This window comes from Serinus canaria, chromosome 1A (assembly GCF_022539315.1).
Source record: "Serinus canaria isolate serCan28SL12 chromosome 1A, serCan2020, whole genome shotgun sequence".
In the NCBI taxonomy this organism is placed as follows: domain Eukaryota; kingdom Metazoa; phylum Chordata; class Aves; order Passeriformes; family Fringillidae; genus Serinus; species Serinus canaria.
The window spans coordinates 52251672-52271298 of record NC_066314.1 but is presented as its reverse complement, the minus strand read 5'-3'; the positions used below and the strand labels follow the sequence as shown (position 1 = coordinate 52271298).

Below are 19627 nucleotides of genomic sequence, written 5' to 3'. Positions count from 1 at the left end.
TGAGCAAACACTTGTAACTGGGTTTTCTACTAATGAAGGCTGATTTAACTGGAAAAACCTCCCCAGTGAGTTTTACAAGGCCTGACTTTTTCAAAGTCACCTTAAAAGAATTATGTAGCATTAAGCATTCAGTGAAACTAAGGTACAGTCCTTTTTTTGATAGGGATGGATATTATGATCTAATAGGTATTTTCCATCTTTAACTTTTATTATTCTAGTGACCTGAAAGCCTTACTTGCAATCTTCAAAATGAAAAAATATCTTCATAATTTATATTTATATAGAATGAATCTCATCAATTTCGTTACATGGCTGCCATCCTTCGACACTGCTTATTAACCACGGGCCCTACTGAAGAAAAAACTGAAGAGTTGCACAGGTTGGTAGAATTGCAGAACCAATATATGTTAAAAGGTTTTTGTTTGGTTAGTTTTTCTAAATAGAAATTTCTTTGCCTAAAATCTAAAGCAGAAATCTGAGAAACAATGAAAACTTAATTTATTTTGATTTAATATTGTTGATCTTTTTTTTGACGAAAGCTGTTTTCAGACATTGTTTGAGCATATCCAGTTTTCCAGAGAAGGTGGCTGGTAAGATTGTTATTTTCTGTCACTGATAATGAAGCTCACCTCTTTTAAATTTTGGTTTTATGTTCACGTGTGTGCATCTGAGGATGAAAATACAGGTGGAAGTTGTAAGTGTAGTTCAAACTGAAGTGGAATGCAACTTCTGTTGTTTTGCCCAGAAACTAATGAAAACACTACATTTTGAGATTTCTGTATGTAAGCTTTCCAATTCTGATGAATTGGGGTGGAAGTAACAAGTTGATATTTTATCCCAATAGTTCTAGGCTGCTTTATTGGAAGTACCAATAATTTCCCTTGGTAATATTTTTTTTTTTCAAAGATGAGTGAATCACACAGTTTTAGGTGTGTGGTTTGGTTTTCTTTTTCCTCAGTCCTGCACCCAACTGTTACGTATTGGCAGCCAATAAATCAATCAAAATTTAGATTAATTGTGGTGAGGTAGTGGGTCTTTGTTTAGTGTTACTGTTCTTTCTCTATGACACCCTTATTTTTACCGAGTACGTCAGCTGTTCACTGGGCCTGACAGTACAGTAGCTTCCCTCACCGCTAAAATGTTGCCATTTTCTTCTTCAGAGATGTCTGTATATCTGACTGTAGGATTTTTAAAAGGTCTGCTGAGCCAGTCTCTAGGAAGAAGGATACAGCTTTTTATACCCAGCAGTCTTGAAAGTGTTAAATGACCTTGATTAAAATCTTGGAAAGCTCTTAGAGATCAACACTCTTAGGAGGTGACTACTAAACTCCTACATCAGAGCCCTTCTCAGTTGGTGCGGACTAGTTTAGAATAATTTAGGATACTGCTGCAGTACTTGCCATGACTGAAGTTAGTGCTGTGTCCTAAAGGGCGGTTAGTGTTTTCTTTTTCCTGCTGCTTATGGTGGGTGCTTTGTGCTCTCAGCCTCCTTTAAGGGAGGGACTGGCAGGAATAAAATCTCTACTGCTGGGAGAATTTAAAAATTTTGGATAAAATCAACAGTTATGAGAGAGCTACAAGAACTATTATACAGCTGATGCTCTTCCCAAGATCTGTTCCCTTGTCCAGAAATCTGACTAGTCTGATCACCCTGTTAAATATATTGCCCTGTAAAATTTAATTGTCTTGTGCTATTGCAAAACATGCAAGTTATGCAGATCCTTTTGGTTTTAGCTTTTGCACACACTTGCAGCTGAGATCCAGAAGAGGGCTTTACATAAAGAAGTAGGCAGCTGTGAAGTTGATGTAGTGTTGGTGTGATTTCTGTCTTTGCTTTTTTCACTGTCAAGGGAGATTTTTTGTCGCCGTGCTGCCCACATGGGCCTTATGGAGACACAAAGTCAAAGCAAAGGTTCTCCATAATTCTGAGAGGGGGAAGCAGGAAAGAAATGAGGACACACATCATTGCCTTGTATCAAGCCAGCTGTTCCCCCTTCTCCAGCAGAGACTCAGTGTAGCACTGCATTAGTCTTTCTGCTATGCTGAGAAAACAACTTTGTCCCTCAGTTACCAAACTGTAGCTGGTTAAGTTAGCTGACGAATAAAGACTGCAAGTATAGCATCTTTGCTTGTGGATTTGATCTTGATTTATGTGCTGCAAGAGCACCATGCAGGATTTGACTGCTGCGATTCGAATAGTTCAGCCACTTTGCTGAACCTGAGTTTTGTCTTTGAATGCTGCAAGGATGCAGTAAAAGCTGAATATTTGAATACACTTTTCCACCAAGACTGTTCATCACAAGGCAGCTCTGGAATAGAAAAACTATACTCAGAAGTAATGCCCCTGCAAATCCTCAAATGGATTGGGGCCTGCATCCAAGGGCCCGACTTCAGTCCGCTGATCTATTTGAACAAGCAAAACTCAATTCCTGATAGGAGCTGCACTAAGAAATGAGTAAACTGCTGTTAGCACTGTGTAGCTAAAAGAGAGGCCTGTGTCATCATTTGGGCCATTCAGCATGCTGGACTCTGACCATGCAATCTTTACTGCTAGAGATGAGGTGTGAGTCAGACAGCAGAGCACAACTTCCAGCTCTGCTTTCTTCCTGGAGCCTATCACTAAGGCAGTTATGGAAACTGTGTTAAAAATAAAATTAAATACAAACAGTTGTGAATGCAGAATAAACTGTGTGAGGCATCAGGGAGATATAAATATATTTCTCAGGATTGCTGATTACTTGCACTTCCTGAAGTTTGTAAATCTGCAGAACCTAAGATGCTTCAGTGAAAGGTTTGGGCAGCCTGTTATAGCGCATAGTTTGAATGCCTGTGCTCTGAATGTGTAAGTTGAGGATTTATTTTAGGTGAACAGTGAGTGTTGGACACATGCCCTGAGCCACGATGCACTGATTGTCAGTGTGACTATTTCTAATAAAAAAGCAGAAGTTAGCCATAAAATATCTTAACTACTTTAGTACCCAGCATTGTTGTTGTGGTTCTGTTGTGGCATTGCTTAATGTTTGAATATGAACAACTTAAAAGTACCACATGTTAGAGTGAGTGCCATTTTTCCCCACTAACAAGGTTTTAATCAAGGCATTCACTGGCTCTAAATAGGCCTTTGCTTCTGAATTTGCATATCAGGAGGGTGCTGGGAGCATGAGTGGGTGGATGTCATGTCCCAGTGATTAATGATCTGTAGGAAGCCAAAAAGGGGAGAGTAATATAAGCAGTATTTCTACCCCCTGGAGTAGGAATGCAAACACTATTGTGCATATCTGTGCATAGTCACTGACTTCCTTGTAGCTGGAGAATTTCATACACTCCTCTGCCACAAATAAAACTGTCAGTGGAGTGACAAAGATCAGAAAGCTGGGCTTCATTTATTGAAAAGAATAGCTCAGGCACAGTGATCCAGAAAATTAATTTTGTAGGTGTTAGGGAACTTGGTTGTTTAATAAAAAACTGGTAAAAAGAGAACTTTTGATGAAAGGCCTGAAGCCATCAAATATTTGTTGAATTTCTTCTGTTTTGTTTCTGACTATTTCTGAATTATTGGAGAGGAATAACTTCCGTGATATAAAAGACATATCTTGAGCAGGATTTAGAAACCAAACAAAGAGAACAGGCATTCCCAAAAGTAATAGTGGTCTGAATTTCAATTGCTAAAAGAGCAAAAAGGAGATGGCACAGTGGGGAACAGCCACCCAGTCTGATCAAACCAGAACCAGCACATTTGCTAGAAATCCTGTTACGGTCAGATGGCCATGGTTTGCTTTCTCTTTTGATAATTCTTTGTTAGAATTGTATTAATAACTTAGAAAACAGGGCAGCTTCTAAGTAGATATTATTAAAAGTCCTAAATGAATTTGTTTGAAAAGGTTTCTCCATTCTTGGAGCACTTCACCAGTCCTTGAAACATGAGTGCTCATTGGTTCATTGATAGCTTTGAGGTCTGCATGGGTAAACCTGAATAGTTTCATGCTATTTCTAAATACATCAATTTTTAAGTTTAGTTGGACATCAGCAAGTAAATAATGATGGAATTCTAATTTTTGAAGCATCTGCGTAATTTCTCCCAGTGTTTAGGAACAGTACAAGCCCAAGTCTGTACAATGAGAACAGGGTAGATAGCAAACTCAAGGCGTGTGTACCCTGCAAGAGATCCTTGCAAAGTAAGTCCCACCTTACTTTGTTGAAGAGGAGGGAGGGACCCTGTGGTCTAATTGAAATAATTTAATGGCTCTTTGGGAACGGTCCTCTTTGTGTCCTAGAATGAGAACACGACCACTTACTGAAGGGTAGTGCTTGATAAATAAACCTGAGTCTTTTTTTAATGTATTAAAAGCCTTCTGCAAGCTAAATAAAAACAAAAATATTTCAGGGGACCTAAGAAAAGGCCACTTTGCCCCCCTGTTACACCAGGGGGAAATGTCCATATTGTATTTTGCCACACTAATGTTGGTAATGTGGATGTATGGTAAAATGTTTTAAGTTTCAAGGAGGAAAAAAACTCTGACTACTGAAAATCAATGTGAGAGTTCCCCCTGCTGTCCTGCAAGATCAGCTGCTGTAGCTTGCTGCTGGAAGCTGTGCCTTATCCAGGGGATGAGACACTGTGGGGGCTGGAAGTAATCCTGCGCTGCTGCTTTTGGAACTTTTTGTCTTTCTTTTTCTTTGTTTGTTCCAAGAGCCAGAACTCAGGCGATAATGGAGGCCACCTTCTTTTAAACCCAGAGAGGAGAAAATAAAGCATTGTTTGAGTTGTAGGGCCTCTTTTTGATTGCAGTTGTACAAGCAGTTTATGGTGAGTTGTACTCTGTTTTTAATTCTTTCTTCCAAATGAATAATGAATTTTTAAAATCTGTTTCAGCAATGCAGTCAACCTCTTAAGCAATGTTCCTGTTTCTTGCTTGGATGTTCTTATTAATCCATCATCCCAAGAGGAAACAGATATAAAATACAATGGTATGAATATGGGAGCAATTCAGATTTTACTGGATTTCATGGAGAAGAGAATAGACAAGGTATGGACTGCAGGGATTTTTATCAAAAGGGGCCTCTTTCACTAAGGAAAAAGTGCACATATATCAAATTTTGTATAAACCTTTCAGCCAGTACTTAGCACAAATATGGATGTCCTTCTAAACTGTGAAACACTCCCAAATTCCTGTGAATATCTGAAGCTATTTGCTGTGTGTCTGAGGGTGAACATTTGGCTCTTTGTGTAAAGTTCATATTTTGGCTCTCATATACAACTTTATTGAAGCCTTCATAGAATTTGAAAATGAAAGTTTGCTCTTAAAATGTTTTATTTTTATTTGGCCTTATTTTAGGGAAGCAGCTACAGAGAAGGTCTGACTCCAGTTCTTAGTTTATTAACTGAATGCTGCCGAACTCACAGGAATATCAGGAAGTTTATCAAAGCTCAGGTAAGTAGAATCCATTGAAATTTGCGTATGAAGCTGGTGATGAACTTTGAGGTTTGTACATCAGTGCAGGACAATGCTATAGAAATAATTTTTCAGTCATGTAAATCACTAGATATTATGGCCTGAGTTCCATGATACATTTTGTAGAGCTGTTAAATAATAACATCAGGGGTATTGTAAAGCTGTGTCAATGTGAGTCACCATGGATCAGATGAGATGGGTAAAAAACTCAGTAAGGTCTATTCCCTTACACTCAGCAAATAAGAAACATTTCAATGCAGTTAATTAGACTTTGCAGAGCTGTGTGGTGGCAAGTGAGAATACAGGTGTTTTGATGGGTTCTGCTTGAGGTTTAGTTTTACTTCAGCAGGAAGTTGTTTGGATTAAGACTTGTGTACCAGTGTATATCAGCCATCCTGTCAAACTAAAAGTGTCCCTGGACAGAGGCCATCACTTTCATCACTTTGTCTCTTATAAGAGCTCTTTATTACAGTATGGACTGTGGCTTTTAAGAGGGAAGATTTCTGTGCCATGGTTAAAGACCTGAAGGATCTGTGTAGCTTGGTGGTTGAGTGTGGTGTTTTCTATTTGTTTTGTTGTTTTTCCTGAGGTCGAGTGGAAAGAAGTTAAAAGATGAGCACAAGAAAGAAATTGCTTCTCTGGTTTCTGCTGTCCTTCTCCTAAGCTGCATCCTAGAGTTGCACCCTAGATGCTGCTCCCAGATCAAAGCTGTGCCTGAATTCATAAATAGAATTTAAAATTAAGAAGGGCATATGTTTCCTGCCTCTTTCGTTGATACCAGAAAAGTGTTCTTGAGGAATTTAAGAAACTTGTTATTTGTTTTTGTTCACAGCAGTTAGTTTTTAGGATACTTTGCTGATCTGTTAGCTTCCAAAAAAAAAAAGTTTCAGAGCCAAGTGTACAGAAGCTAGAAAATGAAATTGTCTGCGTGTTTTTACAACATCTGGGCATTTCAATGTCAGGATATAATTGCATGCTGACTCCTGCCACAGGACCACTGCCTCAAATAGTGTAGAGAATGGATGGATGTTGCTAACAGCATGACTGGATGTTTGATATTTTGAATTACCCACATTGTTAAGTTCTGGCCTTGGGCTTTATTTAATGTGTGCTATTCAAATTGTGATCTGAAGACAGGATGATTGATTTCCTCATGGACTGTCCTATGGCACTCATCGCTGTATTAGTATTAGAGTACTTTAAAACGTTAATTCATTCTTACAACACACTGGGAAATGGCAGTCATGGTACTATCCCCATTGGGGGAAGTAAGCAGGGACAAAGTAAAATGGTTTTGCTAATTGTTTGAATACTTGGTTTGAAAAAGAGAGGGTCTATTTAATCCAAAGCAGTCAGTACTGTAGCATTAATGTAAGGATCAGTTCCTAGTGAGTCCAATTTCAGTAATTGTGCTGTAATTTTGCACAGGACATGACACTTTACATTAGACACCTAGAAAACAAAGGACTTGCAATTTCTTATTATAGTGACACACTTGTTTTATTCCTTAATAAAATATTGAAGATCCATAATTCTTATTAGAGTCTTCAGATCATTAAATATTTCATATTATGGCCCAGATTTGTTTGCAGATCATGTAATATATCCTTTGAGTGTGAAAAAATGTACATAGATTTTAAGTCTGAAGGCATTCACACAAGGAGGCATAAGAAAGGCAGGTAGTGCATGAATGATGCAAACTTTTTGAGGGTTGAAGTTAACAATATTAATGACCTCTAATGAGAAGATAGTGTATTTGAGGAAATGTTAAATAGTGATTTCTCCAAAATATTTCTGAAAATTAGCTTGAGCTTTCAAAAGTGTTTTGTGGTTGAAGTATGTTTCCTCTCTATGTAGAGCCTATTTTTGAAATACAGTAGTAGAACTTGCAATGTACTTATTTTCCTGCTTTTTCATTAAGCACATCATTGTTCTGTATAAACTACAGAGCATTTTAAGAGTGTAAGCTTCCTTAGACTGGTATTTCTAATACTTTTACAAGATACATAAGGAAAACATAGAAGAAGAAACAGAGAACATGAGGTTATGGTTGCCTCTTGACCAACTCTCCTGGGACACCCATTTGTGCTCATATACTCCTAATAATTGCATTTTTAAATCTACATTTGAGACAGTATTTTTCTGCCCAAAATGACAGACGAGAAAACTTAAATATAATAAGAAGCAAGAGTCACCATTAATGCATGTGGGCATAGTTGTCTGATTTTATTGCTTTTTTGTTTTTGAAGGACAGAGTATTTTTTTGTTCTGTTGACTACAATTGTTTTTGCAAATATTGGTTTTGCAAGATATTTCCATGCATTTAATGCTGTTCTTCTCTTTCTTGTGTGCTGCCAGGTACTGCCCCCATTAAGAGATGTCTCAAACCGTCCTGAAGTTGGCACAACAGTGAGGAACAAACTTGTGCGCCTTATGACACACGTTGACCTTGGAGTAAAGCAAATTGCAGCTGAATTTCTTTTTGTTCTATGTAAAGAGAGAGGTAAAAATTACTTTTACTTCTCCCTTTTGTATAAGGTCTTGCTGTAATTGGTATATTTGCCTCTTGCTGTAACTCCTAATTTGTGTAGTATTCTGGTGGGGTTTGTTTCGTAGCTGAGTATAGCTGAATAATTTTCTGTATCCTCTTTGCAGTTGATAGCTTGTTGAAATACACAGGCTATGGTAACGCAGCAGGATTGCTGGCTGCCAGGGGCCTGCTAGCAGGAGGAAGAGGAGATCATTGGTACTCAGATGATGAGGATACAGACACAGAAGAATACAAATCTGCAAAGCCAAAGTATGGTATTGTTTTCAATTTCTCATATCCTGTTGCATTTTGGATTCTTTTGATGTGATTTTGGGGGGTTTTTGCCTTTTTCAGAGAGGCCAGTTTTGGAATGATATGTGCTTATATTAACTCCTGTCTTCTGCTGATTTCATGGTCTAATTATTGAGAAAATAATTAGACCATGAAATAGCCTCTAATAGTGACCATCATGTAGTCAGATATGGTTGCAGGGGAGAAAAAAAGTTACTACAAGAATCATTTAACATTTTAATAACTACTTAAAATTCAAGTGTGAAAAGAGATTTTTAAGGAACTGATAGGAAAAAAATTTAGTAGCAAACTTAGCAAGGATGGGTTTTGTATCAGACTTTTGAGGAACTCACATGAAGTTTGCCAAGCTGCTAACTATAGTTTGTGGGGTATATCTCTGTAATGGAGAAAGTAATGGTGTCAGATATGGCTAAAGATTTTAGCCAGAACTTTGTTAAAAAGGAGAAAAACAGTAAGGTTTAGTTTTGGTTTTGACTGAGTTTTAGATTGCCTGGTACTAAAATTTTCCTGAAAAACCAAGTAGGTCACATAGGTAAATATGGGAGGAGCAAAATAACTTGTATAGAAGTCATGCAACAGGAATCCAATATATTTGTTTGAAGAATTCAGTGACCATGTAGAAGCTTAGTTTATTTTTATTAGTTGTAATTGATTGGGTGCTGTAGGTTTTAGTTTGTCGTTTTAGTCTAGGATTCAGTGCCATTTTAAATATGTTCTGAAATTGTTGCTCGTGGACATCTGAAGTGTTAGCATTATTCTTCTGTTTTACTCTGTTTTCCTTGAATTACACAGACATGATTAGGTGTATAGTGGGTGCTTGTGGTTTATTGAAAAATCCCTATTAAGGTACATGAATAAAGGACAGGATTAAATGGTTGATATTTAGGAGTTACGTTGCTTCTGTGCAAAGAAATTAGCTCTAAACCAGGAGGTTTCTTTTTATTTCTGCACTTCTGGATTTTTTTTCTTGCTGTTTCCTCTCTGCTCTTCTTTCAAAAGCCTGACTTATATGCATATAAGTAAAGCTATAACATCCATTTAGTTAAAAGCTAGCACATACATGAAAAATTCAAGATAACTGTCAATTGATTTATGCATCTGATTTTCTCTATTGCTCTTAAATATCTGTGATTAAAATGTTTGAAAGGATAATGTGCCCTGAAAGTTTTCTTTAAAACTACTTCTCTGCTTTCTTTACCATTTCTGTATCACTGTTCATTTGTATTAACAGTGAAAATAAAGCTGGCTCTGTAAATGCTCAAAGTAAAATAACTTAATCTGGTTTGAGCAAAAAAACATCATCATGGAAGGGCAACACTTAACTAATTTAATGGAAAATTAACTGGAACCTGTCTATATTTTTAAAATTAAGCCTGTACAGAATTAGTTTCAGACATGTATCTGTCATCCAGTTCCCTATTTATGTCATTAATATTAATGACATTGTCATTGTTACCATCATCATTCTCCTGGTTTTAAACTGTTCTTCTCTGAGTTCCAACAACAAGAACTACCAGCCTGTGCCTTTTTGAGCACTGACAAGACATCATTGCAGTGAATCCACACAAAGATTCAGTCACGATTTATGAGAAAATACGCTATAAATATGAACTTTGTCTATTTGTAACAAAAGCTTCTGTGTGCAGTTCAGACAGTTTTAGTCTTGATGGTTTCTATGACTTCTCCCTGTTTCCTGCTATTAAGAAGATAGAAAATGTACCTATTTCTGCAGAAATGTAAACTGTGTTGTTTTTTCACCTCCAGCATTAACCTTATAACTGGTCACTTAGAAGAACCAATGCCCAATCCAATGGATGAAATGACAGAAGAACAAAAAGAATATGAAGCTATGAAGCTTGTCAACATGTTTGATAAACTTTCCAGGTATTGTATTATAGCTGCTTTGGAGAGGCAGCTTGTATCCTGACTCTTTACTAAGGTCTAGTGCTTCAAAATAGTGCTAGAGTCGACTTCTTTGTAGAATTAGGACCACTTTAAATGCAGAAAAAATGTTTAGCACTTCAAAGGAAAGAGTGATATGTTGTAGGACTTCAGAGGAAACCTCTTTTGGAGAGGATTGGACAGAATTGGAAAGATCTGGTGGTCAGGGGACCTGCCTCCTAAATAGATAGGCTGATTGTAATGAAGAGAATTTCTTATTTTAAAGTATGGGAAACAATCTAGGCCCAAGACAAGCATGGTTATTTTCCCCAAATTAATGAGCAGCATCTCATTGTAACTACTCATGCCTGCTGCTTGTATGAAGAGCAAATACAGTGTGAAAATAGTTGTTGTCAGAAACAATAAATTGTATAATGGAGGAATTAAAAGGGGAATTACAGTTAAGACTTACTGTGGATTGATTAGGTTAAGTGTGGACTGGATTACAAATCAGCCTTCGTAATTTGTTTTATGTGACAAAGGTAATGCCATGAAAGAAATGGGTACTTAGTGTGACACAATGGTGTTACAGTATTGATACAGAGAGTTGATCTTCAGTTCATAATTTTCTATGTAAAAAAGAACATAGACCTGTGCTGTTATCTCTAGTTTTTTTTCTCTTTGGCTCAACATGCCTAGAATTACTGGGGCTTTTTTCCCCATACTTCAAGCCATATTGGATGTATTTTTTTTGATTCATAAGTAAAGTTACATTCTTGAGAAACACTTATGTGATACTAATTTGCCATGAACTGAGCTGTAGGAGGTGAATATTTAAGGGCGTCCATTCTCCAAATGTAGAAAAAACTCATCAGCTAGAAATGTGCTTGTTTTGTGAGAGTCTGTAGATGGTCAGGTAACAAGATCTATTGAGAGAAATTCAGCAAAACAAGTTTTTACATCTCTTTTAAGGATTAGGAGTATAGCAAAAGATACAGGAGAATCTGGATTTTACATTAGCTGTCAAAAACTGAATTACAGGCAGGACTGAAAGCAGGGAAGGAACTTAGAGCAACTGATCTGAGACTGTCAACGAAGTAATTGGATATTTTTTCTCATTATTTGTAGGGAACACAACTGTACCATGTCATAGTCTTCTTAGGAAAGAGAAGAAAATGCACTGCACGTGTAATTTTAATTGAATCGTTGCTATGTTAAGCTAGAGAATTAAGATGCTGAGCATCAAGGGTACCACAATAAAATAACTAAATGGTCTAAAACATTCTTTGAAAGTAAGATTGAGGCTGCAGACAAGCTGAGACTGAAGGCAGTTGCTGTCACTGCAGCAGTTACACAAAAACTCCCAGTGGTTACTGTGGCACAAGAGCCCTTTCAGTTTGGAGGGTTGGAGGCACCTGCTGCAGTGCCTGCCACAGGCTGACAATGCCTGAGCAGCTGCTGTGCTATTGTCCCTGTGTCACCACTTATCCTCTTGGCCCAGCAGCATTGCTGTCTCCTTGAGCCTTCTGTGCCCCTTACATCCACCTGTAATTTCTTTTACAGCACTTACACTTCTTCAGGGCTGGCATTCTGTGGTAGGGTTTTTGTTTTCTTGTTTTGTATTGTGGTTACTGTGGGACAGTGTTGTTGATGTGACCCCTTTAGGTGCTGTGATAACATCAATAAAATCATTTCACTGTTCTTCCCACACTTTTTGTTTTACTAAAAATAGGGGAGGAGGAAATGCTGGCAGGAAGGAAAAAGAAAGTAAGACTTGGAATGGGGAAGTTGTGGGATGTTTTTCATGAATATAATTGATTGCAATTGTGGGCCCTGCAGATGTTAAACAACATGGGAAGTTGCCAGTCTTGCATACCACAAAGAGTTAGTACCATGCTGATAGTAGTGGGAGTCCCTCCATGGTTTTGGAATAACACACTTGTGCTGCCTCCATATTGAGGAGTGCTGGGAGTTTGCAGACTTAAATGTACATGGAATGCACTTCTTACCCTTGGTTTGTACCCTGCAGACGCAAAGCAGAGGTTGCTTGGTTGGAGTTTTTGGTTGATTCTGGGGTTTAAGGCAGGGAGCTCATAGCAGGTTTCCTGCTTCTGCTTTTCTCTCATCATCATAGGAGGGGAAATGAGCCATGAACAAGTTCAGTTTGACGCAGTGCTTTGCAGAGGGGAGGAAGTTGGAACAGGAACAAATAACTTCTTCTCCTCTTGAGCAAGTTTATATAATTTGTTGTAACCTGAACAGGAGCTTAGAGTAAACTTGTGTGATGTACAGCAAAACAGGTTTACTGGTTCACTGGTATTGTCCCAGCAGTGGAAGCTGAGCTTTAAAGAGCTGCCCCACTTTTATTGAAATAAAGTATGGAAAAAAAAAAGTTGAAGGACTGACAAACTTGTCAACTTCCTTCCCTGACTGATGATAATAATTAGGCCAGTTTGTCACTAGGGCACTTCAGATTTGAATTTGACTGGCTGAGTATGAGAACTCAGAAAACAAATTTTCTGGGCAGTACTACTTCATTGGGAAATTATAGCCTTCATTAATGGCTGCTGAATGTTTGCACTGTACCCTTTCTAAAGCTTTATTGAAGCTATAAGTACAAAGAGACATCTTTTTCCTAGTTCTGTAATATGCCAGTGGATTTTTACTTTTCAGGTTTATTTTTATTTTCATCATTGGCACTGAAAAATCGAAACTTTCTGAGATCATGTAAAACTGATTGACTCTTTTGGTCATTTCAGGTCATATTTCCCAAGCTTTTCTACTCTTTTAGGTTTTTGGTGTTTGGGCCTGTTCATGAGGTAATCGACCATCAACAAGGCTAAATTAAAATTAATCACCCAGTTTTGATTTCTCAAAATACCTGTAGGAAAGCTGAATATTGTTGTGAACCCATTTCCCCATGCCAGTATTTTAACATAGAGTCGGATTCTGCAAAGGCTTTTATAGAAATGAGTATTTTGATGAAATTTGACTGAGTGAGATTACTTTTTTAAAATCCTCAAATATATACAAATTATAAGTATAAATGAACATGAGAAATCTTGATTACTGCATTTCTTGGGTGATCCTGGATGCCTGAACTTGGCCCTGATGTAACTTGTGGGTTTTGTCTGCAGTAGTGTCTTATATCTTTGAGAACTATTTGATGACTTTAAATCAGTGTCCTCTGCACATGATGCACATCTTTGACCTTTGAAGAAGTCCCCAGATCCTCAAGGATTTAACTCAGCCTTCCTTTTTTTTTTTTTTTTTTTTTTTTTGCAGAATATCTTGTTAGCCACCTGAAGTCAGTGTTGTGTGATATTCTGTCCATATAATAGATTATTGGAATACTCCATGTTAATTAAAATGTCTGGAAAAAATGCTAACATTTTTTCTATTATAAATGATAGGTAGAATTGTATATTAATTGACTAATTTAGAATGTCAGGATGCTTTTTCCAAGCCAACCTTGTATTAATAGCAAGAATCCTTTTGCTGATAAAATGTCTCCAATTACCACAGCTTGGGTTTTGTTGTACATTGAACAGAAGTCAACAAAACGAGTAAGAGAACCTGTCTAAATAAGGTACTGTACTCATTAAAAACACAAAATTAATCATAGGATCAATGAAGAAGGCCATGCTACATCGAGTTTGTTTTTTTCTTCCTCTTTTTAATCATAGAACAAAATAGTGTTCCCTGAAAGGATCAGAACTATTATGTGGCACTCAATTATAAGGAGGTGAATAGGTCCCCAAGATGCTGTTTTATCAAAGGGGCAGGCTGGTGTTTACATGATGGCTGTTTGATTACAGACACTATCATTAAATCTGTGTGGCAGTGCTGCCCTGCAGCACAGACAGCGAGCAGGAGAGAGTCACCCTTCAAAACAAGGCAATTTTTGAGTCGTTATCAAGCTAAATGGCAAGCAGGAAGGCTGAACTTGTATAGATATATTTGAAGGGACTCTTGGGAGATCTGCAAGTGGAAGAAGAGAATGCATTTTACCAACTGTTTAATTATGGTGTGTTCCTAAGTACACTTGACTAGAATGCTTTATTTGCATTAGAAAAATGAGTGTTACAAGTTGCATTTGAGTATGTGGAAGGTCACCTAAGGATGTTCAAACATGTATAAATACACACACTGTGTGCTTGTATGGAACTTCATAGATATGGAAGAATTCCCACTGCCATCTACTGGGCTGAGGCCAGCAGTGTTCTGCCCTATGGATATGCTATAAACATCCAGTTTCTGGACAGTGACCTGTTTTCTGAGGCTCTGCCTGTCAGTTCCTGGCACTTCCTTTCCCACCTTTCTCTCTCTCTGTGGACAGTGAGCACATCCTCAGGTAGCCGAGGGTGTCAAAGCACAAATGAGGTCTAGATTGTGGTTAGAAACAAAATAGGCTGATCCTTGTTTCCCCTCCTTCTTCCTTTGGTGGCTTGGCATATTTCTGTCTTCACACATTTCAATTTTACTGTGTAGCACTTATGGAAGTACTGAGGAAGGATGAGTGGAATTCAGCCTCCTAATGCAGAGAACAACAAACCCCTACCAGCCCTCTCCCATCCTGCTCAGGGACTTGCAAAGCAGGAAGCTCAGGTAGGAACAGAAAGGTACTTGATAAGCAGCCTTGTTACTCCTTGCAATGTGAGCTCAGCCTGGCTCCCATGGTTAAAGCCTAAAGCTTCAGCAGGATGTGAAAGTGAGGCTGGAAAAGAGAAGCATCAGAGAAAGAGCTTTGCCTTTGTAATTGACAAATGATGAGATAGGACTTCTTGACAATATTTAGAGTCCTAAGAATTGTTGGGAAGAGAGGGAGGTCCCCACATAAAGGGACCATGGGACCTTGTTTTCATGTGTTTCTCTTTCCTTTTTCATGAACAAATTCTTTATCCTTTATCTGATTGTCACATCTGCACAAACAGCTGTATTTATCTTGCTGGTCTCTTTTTGAGATGTGATTTAACTGCATCTTGACTGTACAGTGTCTGGCGTATGCATGCCATGTGTCTCAGATGTTGCCTTTCTTGCTGTTCCTGTGGGTGCATCAAGGTTGGATTGATTGCCAGCTGTGTTCAAGGAACTGTTGTCCCTTTTTTCAACCAAGGTAGTAGTACAGACCAGGCAGAGAGCTGGTGAGATGGCTTTTCTTCCCCACCAAGTGATGCAGTTTTATTGTCTGTGGCTTGGGAGGGTGGTAGATGTGTGTTAAATTGACAGTTTTACTGGGCTGCCATTCAACCAAGGGGTACATTAACATCAAACCTCTGCTCTTTTATTTAAGGTGACTCCTGAATATTTAGAGGTATTTTCCCTTTTTTTCTGCATAAAATCAAAATGTTATCTTTGCCCTTACAGCTTTTGCCATAATCTACATATAAATGAGGTGATAAAAAGTAAGGATTAAATAAATCTTTGCTAATACTTTTTGATTGGCTTAATCAATTAATCATCTCTTAGATGAGGCTGTAGCTTTTGGAGTAGGTATAATTGGATTAACCACTGAGCGGCCTTTGGAGCTTTGAAGAGATTAAAATGGCTGTAAATCCTGTAATTAAACTGCCACAAACAAAAGCAATAGTATTAGAATCAGTCAGCTATTTTTAAATGAATCAGCAAGTCCTTAACACACTCCTAGTCGCGGTGTAGGCAAAGTCTGTTCTCTTAAATGATTTATTTCCTTCAACAAGATTAATATGTATAAAGTCATTGTTTTAATTGCTTGGGCATATATTAGCCAGAATGGCAGGTGAAATTTTAGGAAGAACTGGCTGTTAGAGAACTCTCAGAAGAAAAGCTAGTTTGTGTATCCAAAGCACTGAACCTGCTCCTTGTCTTAAGCCTATTAGGCACTGACTTTTCATGGTGTCTTTAATTGGCTAAGTAGGTTTGGCCTACATGAATGAAGTCTTTATCTGTCCTGCTCTTCCCCTCCCACCTATTTGGGAAGGTTTTTGTGCCTTTTTCTTCAAAACAGAAGGCTTTAGCAGGAATAACTTCCTTTTAGAGGCTCATTATGTACCAAAGCACATACTGTATGTGCCTGCATTATACACATGTGAATTGATTTGTGTGTGCATGCTAATATGGATTCTTTCTTTCAATCCCTCACAGAGATGAGCTCATAAAGCCAATGGGAGTGCGGCCGGATGGGACAATGGCTCCTTTGGAGGAAGCAGTCAGCCAGTACCATATCAGCAAGCAAGAGAGCTCAGATTCAGACTAAGGCATCGCCTGCTTTATTCTCAATTCTCCTCTAATCCACACTTCTCCTTAGAGCCACATCTTTTATCCTCACATTAGCCAACATCACTTTACTGTTCTATTATTGGCATATTTAAATGATGGGTCCTGTGGTGTAATGTCTGAATTTTTATTATGTCTGTTTAGAGAACATATCAATTAATTAGTTTATTATCTTTATTAATTTAAAATTAAATTAGTTTCAAAAGGATAAAAAGTGAAAGCAGTGTAAAATAAAGTCCACTTTCATTTTCCAGAATCCTGTTTTCTAAACTCTGTAGGTTTTCCCATTCTTGATAACCTTTTGTATTGTCTTGCCAGTCTTCCTCTTTATGTAATTGTATTAATGAAGTGTGTTTACTTAATGGCATTAGGAGCAGAGGGTGTTTAGACTTAGAAGTCTGATTGACCTTGTGAGGCTGCTTTAGCTGGCATTGAGCAGTGATTTCAAAGGTACTGTTTTTGAAGTGCCCTGGGGTTTCTTACTGCTACAAACTTCTCCAGTTAAGCTGCTGCATAAGATTTTAACAATGTGTCAGTGACAGACTGCTTCTGAAACTGCCTTTAAATTGGGAAACAAGATGATGGATTTTTTATGTCTTCCCTCCCTCCCTGGTTAAGACCACACGAATATACCTCCTCCTCCCCTCTTTGGTTGAGTAAAAACATCCCTATTGAAAATGGTGTTCAAGAATTCACTTAAGTGATGCCATGAATGGGAGGGGACTGGAGTGCATATGCCAGTGTTTCACTGAATTGGGGCCTACTTTTGGAGATTAACTGCTATGCCTCATTTGAAGGGAAGTCAAACTAATCAACAAAGAAATATTTCCTCTTAGAGAGAACTTAGGAAGCAATGGAATAGAGAATGGGGAGGGTGGAAAGGAGAAGAAAGCGTCACTTTCAATTCTGTACTCTTTAAAAACAAAGATTAAAGTTTTAGGCGTGCTGCACTGCTGTTGTTGCCTCTTTGCCTGCTTGGTTTCTTTCTGTGTTTCTACCAGCATTAATTACATAAAGAATAATCCATGCCCTAGTTTGAATTCAGTGTTTTGTGCAGCTTCAACATGCCGTTCACTGGGAATGTTTCAGAGGTTGGTGTTGGTTCTCCATTTTGTTTCCTATGACCTGGCACTGGTTCTCTGAACTGAGGAAGTTGGTGTTCAGAGACCCTGTAAATGGGGATTTGGTATGAAATTGTGCTGTGGTTACTTATGTGAGGAGCTTCTACAGATGATCTTAGTCTTCCAAAAGAACTGAAAAGAAAAAATAATGCACTGCTGTCCTCTCAGTGGTTCAGTTTGTGTTTCCAAAGGACACTGCCCAGCCACAGAAATGTTTTTCTTGGTACATATGTAATATGTTATGTCATACCTCTTCTTTATGACTCCAAAAGTGGAAGGGACCAACTGTCCAAGAGCAAGAAATGTGCTTGGCTGCATCTAAGCTGGGTCTCAAAAATTAATTCTGGGTTTAGCATCATGCACTGACTACTCTGAGCCCAGCACAGATAAGTATTGTGTGCCCTACAGGTGCAAAGAATTTGTGCTCCCTCTCTGAGGAGCAAAACTCCCCTGGCCCTGTTAATAAGGAACTGTCTTGTATCAGCTGGGGCTGGGGAGGGAATTATTTCAGTCATGGGCTTCTTGCTGTTGAGCACTAAGTACAGAGCATGAAAAAGAGCAAAATCTCAATTGCTGCTTTACAAGCTGTAGAATATGCTCCTACAATTAGCTGGCTAAAGAGATTAATAAAACAATAACGCCTCCAGGGACCTTGTTACAAAGCATGAGGCTCTTGTGCTGCTGTCATTTGGCACAGGGCAACATTTGCAAGATATAGTTCTGTTTAGTTTGTCTTGGAAAACAAGTGCTTGTAGAAGGTTCTACAGACATGGATGCTGTTTAAATTAAAAAGAAAAAAGTAAAGACCAAGCATAGGCCTGAATCCTCCAGCTCAAGTGGCTGTCATAGCTGGGTTTCTTTTAGTGCAAGTAAATGTAGATAAATGAACAACTTGCACTAGTGCAAGAGCAGCTCTTGTTCCAAGGGGATAGTTTGTAAAAAGGCTGCTGCTTTGGCTTTGGCTTATCTTTGCAATGTAATATAGGTCCAACCTAAGCTGCACTGGCTGGAGATCTGGGAATATGGTGGGATCAAGGTCCTTCAAATCAGCAATGCCTCTGCTTCCTTTTGTGCTTACTGGTGTTTTCAGAGTAATGGAGCATGTGGTAGGATTTCTCGTGGATGGGAGTCTGGAAAAAATTGAGGTTAAAAAAAGGAACTACCTGGAATTTTTTATATACTGTGAAATATTGCTCCTTAATTTATTTTCAAAGTTGAACCTCCAAAACTGGAGGCTTGGGCAACTGAGTCTTGCTTAAACTGGCAACCTGGGCAGTGTTGGGAAGTATCTCTAAGTGAAATGTCTCATTTTACTCCCTTCTGAGTAAAATGTCAGTAGGTTTTCTAGTGGTGACCATAATGGTGTTACCCAGTGGGTTTTGAGGACATGTACCTTTCACTTGCAAAAAGTCTTCCACAGTCAGTCCCAAACCCAAAATCTTGTTTTTCAGTCTTTACTTTGGCATCAATAGTCCAAAGCAACACAGTTCTCGTTAAAGCTCATCAATTATTTGGAAGCTTTGCTTCTCTTTGTTTCCCATTAGAGTTATGAAACAAAAGATTATGGGAAATTGCTGAAATTTGTCAGAATACTTTGTCCTTTTGTAAAATAATACATATTTGTTTAGATGTTTGTGAAAACTTCCTGGCAGGTATTCCCAAATGCTAATTGAAATTTCATGTGCCCCAAAAGTGGTTTTCAGGAAAAAGGGTCGTTAAAAATTCTGTGATATAATTACCAGAACTTTAAATAAATTTGCCAAAGAGGAAAACCAGATTAGCTTTGTTTTGAGTGTCCCACAGTGCTGTATTGTGTGTGGTTTTTCAGCCTATATTTTGAGTGTTTCCAAGTACCTGAAAATCTGCAAAGGTTAAAAGAAACCAACAACCAAAAACAAAACAAAACCAATGAGAACAACCCCAGGCAATAGCATATTTTTCTAACCGTTCTTCAAATGGTAAATTTCCCCTACCTGGGTGAAAAATCAGTTGACAAAGGTGTCTTTAAGGAAGAGAACATTACAATGAAGCTGTAGCATTAGTGGGTTGCTAAGCACCCTAGTCAGAAAGAGGAA

The 19627-nt window shown here is 38.2% G+C and overlaps 1 protein-coding gene across 5 annotated transcripts in view; it reads left to right on the top strand.

Annotated features, from left to right (window-relative positions):
- The window catches only part of RIC8B (RIC8 guanine nucleotide exchange factor B), a 34598-nt gene extending 15269 nt beyond the window's left edge, over window positions 1-19329 (top strand). For all 5 annotated transcript variants that reach the window (XM_030237971.2, XM_030237972.2, XM_050987281.1 and 2 more), the window contains 7 exons: window positions 285-379; window positions 4874-5027; window positions 5337-5432; window positions 7812-7956; window positions 8109-8253; window positions 10060-10179; window positions 16300-19329. In XM_030237971.2, the coding sequence (XP_030093831.1) occupies window positions 285-379; window positions 4874-5027; window positions 5337-5432; window positions 7812-7956; window positions 8109-8253; window positions 10060-10179; window positions 16300-16411 (867 nt within the window). In that variant the 3' untranslated portion in view covers window positions 16412-19329. The remainder of the gene's footprint in view (window positions 1-284; window positions 380-4873; window positions 5028-5336; window positions 5433-7811; window positions 7957-8108; window positions 8254-10059; window positions 10180-16299) is intronic.
- The last annotated feature ends 298 nt before the right edge of the window (window positions 19330-19627 follow it).